Source organism: Pan troglodytes, chromosome 15 (genome assembly GCF_028858775.2).
Source record: "Pan troglodytes isolate AG18354 chromosome 15, NHGRI_mPanTro3-v2.0_pri, whole genome shotgun sequence".
Taxonomy (NCBI): domain Eukaryota; kingdom Metazoa; phylum Chordata; class Mammalia; order Primates; family Hominidae; genus Pan; species Pan troglodytes.
Genome location: NC_072413.2, coordinates 99,933,604 through 99,944,183, shown reverse-complemented (window position 1 = coordinate 99,944,183; position 10,580 = coordinate 99,933,604). Strand labels below are relative to the sequence as shown.

General features: G+C 43.1%; 1 protein-coding gene across 29 annotated transcripts in view; it reads right to left on the bottom strand.

Moving 5' to 3' along the window:
- Positions 1-597: 597 nt before the first annotated feature.
- The window catches only part of PPP2R5C (protein phosphatase 2 regulatory subunit B'gamma), a 166,724-nt gene continuing 156,741 nt past the window's right edge, over positions 598-10,580 (bottom strand). For 11 of the 29 annotated variants that reach the window (XR_010150823.1, XR_010150825.1, XM_016925772.4 and 8 more), the window contains 2 exons: positions 10,425-10,541; positions 598-3,196 (listed from right to left, as the gene is read on the bottom strand). Coding sequence is in view for 26 of the 29 variants with exons in the window: in XM_016925772.4 (XP_016781261.1) it covers positions 3,065-3,196; positions 10,425-10,541 (249 nt within the window). In the remaining 3 variants the exon portion in view is untranslated. Of the gene's footprint in view, positions 3,197-6,298; positions 6,358-9,389; positions 9,755-10,027; positions 10,146-10,424; positions 10,542-10,580 lie in introns of those variants that run through there. The other 18 variants (XM_016925775.4, XM_016925777.4, XM_063792717.1 and 15 more) reach the window with 5 other exon arrangements.

Here is a 10,580-nt window from a genome sequence, read left to right as displayed (position 1 = left end):
TCCCAAATTCATACTTTCAGCAATTCCCTATTTTCAAGACTTTCATTTCTATAAATTGTATTGATTCACCTTTTCTTACTCAAAAAAAGCCCCCAAACCCAAACCAAACCAAGAGGTGGTCTATAAAAAGTCACACTGCCTTTTCCACTAAGTAAGTAAAAAAATCAGTGGATAGACTTAGCTTTGAACAGCTGTGGCTAGCATCTGGCGCAGCCAGCGCTCCAGGCGGGCTGGATGGAGATGGCCAGCCCCTCTGCAGTCAGCGTCCCTGTGTGTGGGCGGCCCTGACCTAACGGGAACCCGATAACGTCAGAGCCAGCTTGCTCAACACCATGGCTAAATTTAGTTTCATGATGAGCAATAAAATTCACATGTTCTTTATTTAGTCCATATGATACACCGTTTTTTAGAGTTTTTGAAAATTAGATAAAAGAGCATATTAAATGGCAAGTGTATGAAGTTTCTCTTCATAAACAATGTCAAAACAAAAAGTTTTGAATTACAAAATGTTAAAAAATATGTCGGTACTTAACATTTCACTAATGCATAAAGTTACAGATATTTTCTAAAGAAAAATAATTGTGCCACTTACCTATATTTGCTGTTTCTATGAACTTTTTTATTCTGTACATAGGACATTTTGTACAAAATATGAAGTCTACATTTTTATCACTTATTACCATAAAACAAAGATACAATGTATGTACAATATTAAAAGGAAGCCATACTAAAGCCACACTAAAAAGACACTTGGAATAGTGACATTTCTGATGTACAGATACATTTTGGAAAGAGTGAAGATGCCAAACGCAGAACTTTATGAAGAAAAACAGTCACCGGTTTATTTTCAATGTAGTACTTTTGAAATCAGTTTGGTACAGAATAAACAGTCTCTATACAATGATATGTAAGCTGACAATTAGCACAGGAGTCCAAGTACTAACTAGGGAAACTTTAGGAGGCCAAAATATTAAGTAATACTCTTGCCAAAGAAAATTAGTTTCTCTGAAAACTTTTATTTTTCTTTTTGGTGAGTGTTTGTCTTCAATAAAGAGCAGAAAGAAAACCTAGACAAAAAGATGTTCTTACACACTGAGCTTTACACAGTCACCCAAACATTGATATTTTGCTTTTTCCCGAGGGCAAAAAGAGAGTCTTCCCAGAAACCTCTCTCACAAACATACTGAACATCCAAAATCAAGGATATTTGAGAGTCTATCAGCTAAAGACGGAAGTTCAAACAATGGTATATCAAAATACATAAGACGCTGCTTTATACAATAAAAAGCACCCTTTTTCCCTCAAAAGGAGAAGGCATCTAAACTGTTTTTTTTAATGATAGTTTTCATAATGGTAAAATGGAGAGATACTTGTCAAGTTTCTCAGGAAGTATTCATCTCACAAAGCGGACTTGTCCACTTTTAGCTGGGGCAGTCTTCGCATTTCATACCTGCACTTGCTCTCTCCACAAGAAGTCCCCTCCCCCCCAGGTGATTTTCCTCCAAGACACGAGGACAGAGGCATTGCCAGTGGCTTGAATGACAGCAGTGGGCAGCAGGTACCAGAGCTGCACAAGGAGCAGTGTCTGCTTCTCACTATCTTTGAAAGGATACCCGAGACCTCGATGAAAAAACAGATCCTAAAATAAGCCACATTTTGTCTTTTATGCCTCAAGACACTTAACATTAAGTTATATAATCTTATGCCAGAGATGAAAGAAACTAGATCACGTGTTTAGAATAGCAGTACACATCTCAAGTAGCTTTCAAGCAGGATAAATAAGTCAAAATACTGGCCACCCTGAGAGAAATAAAGAATAGACAAAGCACTAAGTTTAAAGATTTTTCTCCTTGTGCTATTCCATCTAAAACAAAAGCTCAGTACATGCAAGGAACTCTGTGGAATACATAGCAGCATGTGAAGACCGATGAAAACTCAGACACTGTATTTTCCTTACAAGGTGTTGATAACGTGAGCTCTTCTCAACAAAGAGCGCCACTGAACGTCATCCTCGCTGGTGCCTCCTCCAAGCTCCCAGAGCAGCACTGCAGCCTTCAGTGAAGGCAGCGGCAGTGCCGGCCCCGTGCAACGCTGTTGTGTTACTTTACGCTCAAAGGCGCTGCAGTTTGCATTAGGCTAAGAATTGGCTTAACTGAAAATGATTTTGCTCTAACTTTCCATAAAATGTGGAATTCTTAGAGACTATAATTTTATTAATTCAAGAGCCTTGTTGAAGGGCAACAATGTTTAAGTTGATGGAAACGAAATCTGCAAATAAAAATATTAACACATAATTTTTAAACTCCAATTTCTGTCAAGGTAGACAGAGCAAGCTCTTTTAAGATAAATTTCAGAGCAATCTCTTTTAAAATAAATCTCTTCTACAAGCTTACTCCTGGAATCCTGGAGTACCACAGACTTGGAAATATGGCTTTAGGTACACACAAGAGAAGGAGACACGGCGTTCATGTCACTCATCAAAGTGAAGAGACCCCTTAGAAAATACCAGCGGCTGAGGATTGTCATTTGCCCAGTACGTTGTGTGAGAACTCGAAAGCAAAGAGCCATGTCACTGAGATTGAAAAACAAACAAACGAGAACTGCTGGCGTAACAATCACGTGGAAACCATTTCAAAGGCTGTAAAGTCTTAAAAAATAGGTCCTATTTTTTAAAGCGTTCCTTTGATTTGGAAAACATTGATGTTATCACAGAACCACCTATGTTAAAAGATCCTAAGTTCCATTTGGGAGAACACGAAGAATGAAGGGCAGGGTGCTTTCCTATCGCTCTGACTTTGTGAAATAGTCTGACTTGGACTACGCTGGGGTGGCGGCGACACTGTGAGGACACCGTCGTCAAGCCGCGGCTCTGCCAGCGGGCTCTGGGAAGTCACCATTGTTTGAACTCCTAATCTCGCGCTGAGGCGGACGCACGTTATTGCCTACGGAACGGGGTCCAAGAAAGCTTTGAGTGTAACTGATTGGTATGGCACAGAAAGTATGTATTTTCTACAGAATCCAGGCAGGAACTGGCGGGCCCAGCCCCGACGCGGCGCCCCGGAGGCTAGCGGCCGTCCTGGGAGGCCAGCTCATCGGCCCTGCAGTGAGCTTCCAAGGCTTTCTTGGTGTGGGGGTCCTGAGGCAGCTCGGACTTGCGGCGTGCAAGAGGACGGTCCTTCTTCGGATCTTTCTGTGCCTGGAATTAGAAATGCAATGGCGTTGGCTACAAACTAAGCTATCTGAAAAGCAAGCTTACTTCTGAGGTGGAAGTCAAAGGATAACCGCGAGGCACGTGTGCCTCACCCACTCGCTGGCGGCACCCTGGCCACAGGGAAACGGCGTAGGTCTTATCATGGAAATTTGCCAAAAATGTCTTGCTACTAAAAATCGTGACTCGTTTGAGGACCTGTGTGTTCAATACTGGCATTCTGGTCTTCTGAAATGTGCAGTGCTTGTACAAAGGACTCAGTACCTCTAATATGCAGAATTCATGCATTTTAGTAAATTTCCTAAGTAACCTCCTATTTCATAAATGTCATTAAAGCCATTTCATGGGCATGTCCCCTACAGAAGCATTTCAAGAAGCAGAAATTTCTGGCTGGGTGCGGTGGCTCACGCCTGTAATCCCAGCACTTTGGGAGGCCGAGGCGGACGGATCACGAGGTCAAGAGGTCAAGATCAGCCTGACCAACATAGTGAAACCCCGTCTCTACTAAAAATACAAAAATCAGATGGGCGTAGTGGCGCGCGCCTGTAATCCCAGCTACTTGAAAGGCTGGGGCAGGAGAATCGCTTGAACCCGTGAGGTGGAGGTTGCAGTGAGCCGAGATTGCACCACTGCATTCCAGCCTGGGTGACAGGGCCAGACTCCATCTCAAAAAAAAAAAAAAAAAAAAAAAAAAAGACGTAGAAATTTCCTTGGAGGTAAAGAAAAAGAATGAATAAAAAACATATTTAAATTGGATTTCAAACTTCTATCAAATTGAAAAAAAATATATACTCTCTTCTCCAATCCATTGTCTTTCTAAAGTCTAGGAAATTTTGGTTTCACTTAAAAAAAAATTAAGTGAATCCCATTTTTGCATGAGGATTTGGATAACTGTATCTGCAATAAAAGGGAAACTTAATTTGGAGAGTTTACATATGAAAAGCATCCATTTCCATGAATAAACACATAATTCAGTTTAAAAGTAGAGACACCAATATTTTGAAACAAAACAATAAACCATCTAAATCACCCAAACATGATGTATATGCCAGAAGACTGACTGCCAATTAGTTAGAAACTTTTCTGGATAAAGTTTCTTCACCAAAATTAAGTCTTCCTTTTTGTTCAGTGTATTGAAAAAGACTAAGTTACTTTTGTGGTATGTCTAGCAGACAAAATTTCAGTCAGTCTTTTGACAACAAAAAGAACGTAAGCGTAAAAACGCCTTACAAATTCCAGATGTCTGATTTTGACATGGATTTAAATACATTTTCCTTCGCTTTAATGAAAAATTCAAGGACCTGCAGAAGTCCTGAATGTAAAGTTCAAATTTTTGCTAAGTGTTTCTCAGCAGGGTTCTTTGCAAATTTACCGATGAAAACAGCAATAATGTCAAGGTTTAAAAAGAATTTTGTCACATCACTTTAGGATTATTTCTAGAAATGTTGTTTGAATATTAACATTCACTCATGGTAGGGGCAGGACTTTTGGTTTCTTGTTTCCCTGGAAACCAGCGTGAGGGTTTTAGGAGAATCATCCACCTCTGGAGATGGTGAAGGTCACGGTCCCCTCACCCATCACAGTACTTGTAAGAGTGTGTTAACGTGTGAGGATGTAAAGCATGTCTACCTTCAACCCAGAGGTGAAATTCTACCCTGAATTTTATGCCCATTCTATGTTGATCTGTAAAACAAAGTGAAGCAAAACAAAACCAAGATTTTTATATACTTGAAATATGTAATTACAGCTGAAATAGGCACTCCAAAGAGAAGAAACATATTCATAGAAAAAGGCAACAGTAAAAAGCTTGGAGCTGGAACCAGTGAATGCAAACTGAGAACACAAACATGACCCCAGAGCTTCTGAAAGGACAGAAAACCAGTGGATATATCTGGGCCTTTCTGCTTAGACATTTTAAATTGATGTGTAAAGCAGAGAATAATTTTACCATCTACAAGGCAAAAAAATGAGAGCAGCAGCAGGCAGGGAGAATAAGACAGCATGCAGATGGCAGGCTGATGAAGGGCCTGGCAGAGGGGATGTGCAGGTGAACATGCTGGCAGGGGCGGAGCGGACCACAGGAGACACAAGTCAGAGAGAGGTGGCCTCTTTTCTGCAGCCCACGGGCAGACCTGGAAGGCTCAATGTAAACCGTAAATGCTGAAAGCACACCAGGGGTTGGGCATACATGGCTATGCAAGTTTCCTTCCTCTTATAAAGGTGTAAGTTTAAACTTTACTACTTAATTTCAGATAGAAATAATCAACATTTCTTAAGGGACCAAATTTCTTTAAAATTTTTATTTTTATTTTTATTAGAGACAGGGTCTCTGTCACCCAGGCTGGAATGCAGTGGCGTGATTACAGCTCACTGCAGACTCCCAACTCCTGGGCTTCAGGGATCCTCCTGCCTCAGTCTCCTGAGTAGCTAGGACTACAGGCATGCACCACATGCCTGGCTATTTTTTTTTTTTTTTCTTTTTCTAGAGATGAGGTCTTGCTGTGTTGCCCAGGCTGGTCTCAAACTCCTGGCCTCGAGCAATTCTCCTGCCTCGGCCTCCCAAAGTGTTGGGATTACAGGTGTGAGCCATGGTGCCCAGCCACCAAATTTCTTTCTTTTTAAAAATTATTTTATATTTATTTTTGACACAGAGTCTCACTCTGTCACCCAGGCTGGAGTGCAATGGTGCAACCTCGCCTCACTGCAACCTCCACCTCCTGGGTTCAAGCGATTCTCCTGCCTCAGCCTCCCAAGTAGCTGGGATTACAGGTGCCTGCCACCACGTCCGGCTAATTTTTTGTTATTTAGTAGAGACGGGGTTTCACCATGTTGGTCAGGCTGGTCTCGAACTCCTGACCTCAGGTGATCTGCCCGCCTCGGCCTCCCAAAGTGCTGGGATTACAGGCATCTGCCATTGTGCCCGGCCTCCCAGCTGCCAAATTTCTTTCTTTGTTTTGACCATCACAATCTGGAATGGCATGGACAAAAGGGAAAATACTTCATGTCCACGTTAACTCGTCAATTCTTCTCCCGGAGAACAGGCCTTCAATGTGCTCTACATGTTGAGTAATGAGAGCCTGCACTGCCCACCTTCCGTCTCTCTACACCTTCCTTACTTGCGTGGTTGACACTGCTTTTCTCCCGACCAACTGTTAAAAATGAGAATTGCAAACATTTTAAATGTCTATAATATAAATGTTATTCACATGATATTTGCTAGTTTTCTTTGAATGTTCTGTATAGGGTTATACTAGTTTCTTGAAGGAAATGTAAATAAAGGATAGGTAAATACATGGTTGAATTTCTCCACAAAAATCCAGCCTACTCCATCCATCAGCATCAGAGCCTGCTTCCCACTCTCCAGCTATTCCTTCAACTACCTCTCACACCTCTCCCTACCCAACACTCACATCATCTCAAAGAAATGTGAAATTATTTTGGAAAAATAAAGTTAGCTGAAAATAAAATTAAAAGGGCACTGAATATAATCAAATGACTATATATAAAAACCAAAAAAGCTTAATTTTTAGCTATCATTTCTTACGTCAATTTGGTCACCAAATTGTGCACATTTTTCCTGCATCCCGGTACCTTTTTTTTTTTAATTTTCAGAGTCCGAGTCTGGCTCTGTCACCCAGGCTGGAGGGCAGTGGTGCAATCATAGCTCACTGCAGACTTGAATTGGTACCTTCTTTTTGCTTTAACCATAGTGCTTTCAGAATTTCCAGAAAACAACTCCAAACATTTTTCAACTTAAGAAAAGTTTATTGGCTGGGTGTGGTGGCTCATGCCCATAATCCCAGCACTTTGGGAGGCCAAGGCAGGCAGATCACTTGAGACCAGGAGTTTGAGACCAGCCTAGCCAACATGGTAAAACTCCATCTCCGCTAAAAATACAAAAATCAGCTGAGTGTGGTGGTGCCGGTAGTCACTGCTGCTTGGGAGGCTGAAGTGGGCGGATTGCTTGAGTCCAGGAGGCCGAGGCTGCAGTGAGCCAAGATTGTGCCACTGCATTCCAGCCTGGGTATCAGAGCAAGACCCTGTCTCAAAAAAAAAAAAAAAAAAAAAAAAAAAGCAGAATTTATCATTTCAAATATTACACCTAGAGACTGCACTTCATAAATACCTTCATCTGGATAGGTTGAATTCAACTGAATTCAATTGATTCAACTGATCCACAGAAATCTACAAGGAGTCAGGCCAGGCACAGGTCCTCACACCTGTAATCTCAGCACTGCAGGAGGCTGAGGTAGAAGGATCGCCTGAGCCCAGGAGGTTGAGGCTGCAGTGTGCTGTGATCACGCCACTGCACTCCAGCCTGGGTGACACAGTGAGACCCTGTCTCCAAACACAAACAAAAACTATAAGAAGTCTTGGAATTGCATAGTATTATTAGTCTTCCAACTTTGCTCTTTTTCACAGTTGTTTTGGCTATTCTAGATCCTTTGCATTTCCATGTGAATTTTAGAATTAGCTTTCTCAACTTCTTGAGGATAAAAAGCCTGCTGAGATTCTAATGGAGAGCACGTTAATCTGGGGAAAACAGACATCCCAATGACTCTTCTGAGTCTTCTGACATTCTAATGGAGAGCACGTTAATCTGGGGAAAACAGACATCCCAATGACTCTTCTGAGTCTTCTGACTCAGGAACATAATTCATAGAGATCTAAGGATGAGGTGAGGGAATCACTGTTCTAAGAATATCAGTCACACAGGAAACCCGGTGACAGAACACAATTTCAAGAGTTGTGAAAACAAGGAAGCAGACATGCTACAGGAGTTCTCCAAGAACTGTCCTGCCTGTGTGTGTATTTACAAGTAGACAAGTGGATGGCCACAGGACTGGTTCCTTCCTGTCACTGTATAAGGTAACCCTCCCAGGAGGGGACGTGCCCCTTTCCAAGGGCAGTGGACAGACCAAGCAGTTGGACGTTCTGGGGCCCCGAATATCACACAGATACTAGGGCTGACTTTCAAAGGCAGCTTTACTCAGGAGAGAATGCTATTTTGGTTTGCATTCTTGATCAAGTTCTTGATCTACTACAGAGCAGGACCTAAATTGCAAATATGCACACACCTTTCAGGTACATCACATTTTGGACCTAGTTTATTCTTCGTCTAGCTTTAATTCTGACCTAAGTCAAAGGCTATACCAAAAATAAAAATTCCCCAACCCTAAGCTATTTAATGTGTAAGAATTTTTTTTTTTTTTTTTTTTTTTTTTTTTTTTTTTTTTAATTTGAGACGGAGTTTTGCTTTTCTTGCCCAGGCTGGAGTGCAATGGCACCACCTTGGCTCACTGCAACCTCCACCTCCCAGGTTCAAGCGATTCTCCTGCCTCAGCCTCCCAAGTAGTTGGGATTACAGGAACCTGCCACCAAGCCTGGCTAATTTTTGTATTTTTTAGTAGAGATGGGGTTTCCCCATGTTGGCCAGGCTTGTTTCAAACTCCTGAGCACAGGTGATCTGCCTGCCTTGGCCTCCCAAAGTGCTGGGATTACAGGCGTGAGCCACCACACCCGGCCAAGAATTGGCTTTTTAACTGTGTATAGCCTTGTGTCTTAAAAATGAACACGTGGCCACAAACTCCCAGGCAGGTTCCCTCACAGGAGAGACACCGACTGTGATTTCCTTCTGTGTGCAGTAACAAGGTCAACTTAACAAGTCTTGAGCAAATTTGAAGCCACAAAATCAAAATGGTATAAAAAGGCAACCTTAAATTCCTGAGTTAAAAAAAAATATCAAGAAGAACATTAACACTCCCACAAAGAGAGAAATATATACAGATTTTCATATTTTTGATGACATCTATTCATTGCTAAGAACATTCATGGTGAGGAGAATATGGAATCCAACTGGATTAGATAGAAAATTAGTTACTGATATTCCAAGTCTTCAGTGAGCTTTTCCACTGTATTTCTAGTATTTTCAGGCTTTGATGAGCTAAGAAAAGCATTCAGTCACCTATTTTGCTCTTAACCTGAGTTGAGGAATTAGAGGGGCAGAAGAGGCCGATGACCGTGGCTGCCGTGGGGACTTGGTGCCGCGAGCCCTTTCCTGTGCAACTCCGGAAAGGAGCCGGGGCCAGCGCAGCCCCATCGGGATACGGCGCCAGCCATGTGCTAATTCCGAATCTTCTAGCAGTCACATTCAAGAAGTAAAAAAGAAATGGGGGGCATTCATTTAAACAACATATTTTATTTAATCCAGTAAAGGAGTAAAACAATGGCTACTCCACAGGCGGGGCGCCCACTTTCACTTCTTACCTCAGCATTTTAGAAGGGGATGTCTTTTGGAATTCTTTCGCTGGTCAAAAAGAGGTTAAAGTTTCTCAGTGAGAAAGGCCAATGTCCCCAGGCCATTTGGGACTACTGTTTTAGTTTACAGGCATTTGAAACAGGGAGGGACGCTCAGGGAAACACGGCAGCTGAAACGCTCCTTGAACCCAGGCAGGAACTGAGTCAGTTGTCCTAAGTGTCTACAGGCCCAGCTGAGGAGTAACAGTAGTCGGAGGCTCTCTTTGGAGGTGGCCTGTGACAAAAGCACTGAAAGACAGTGCCCGGGAGGGGGCGAGGGGGGCGAGGGGGGTCAGGGGGGAGAGGGGGAGGGGTGGGGAGGGCAAGAGGAGCGAGGGGGATGAGGGGGGCGAGGGGAGAAGGCTGAGGGGTGGGGGAGGGGTGGGGGGCGAGAGGAGCGAGGGGGATGAAGGGGGTGAGGGGGGAAGGGGACGGGGCGAGGGAGGTGAGGGGGCAAGGGGGGAGGGGCGGGGGGGTGAGGGGACAGGGGGAGGGGCGGGGGGGGTGAGGTGTCCTAGGGAGCGGGGTTGTTAGCACCTGCTGTGAAGAGCTAAGGGAGCCTCTCTGGGTCGAAGCAGAAGCCAGAGGGCTGTGAAGAAAACAGCGAGGGGTGGATATGGCTGTGAAGCTTTCGATTTTGCTGGAGTGAACATTTAAAGAACAGTTAAGAGTTGGGATTACTACTGCTGTTAGTAAATGGAGATACACATCTCAGGCACATACTTAATCCTTAAAAACTGTTTCTAGTAATTTGATCACTAAGATCTATCGATACAATGTTTCCTTTAAGACTAGCAAAATTTAAGTTTTAATTTCAGCTTAAACAGAAGGCACTGATGCAAATCACATCGCCTACAAAAATGTGCATTTCTTAAGCAAATCAGTCATGGGTGCCCAGCTGAGCTCGGTGCACTTTTACCTGATGAGCCTCGTCCTTCACTGTCTTTCTCAGCATCTGCACATCTTCAAATAAAGGCCCATCTGTCTCCATTGCAACCGGAATGCTCATGGTGCTGGCTTGACTATACACTGTGTACTGCAATGCAAAGCGTGGAGTTGCTCTGTTAGGTGCCCA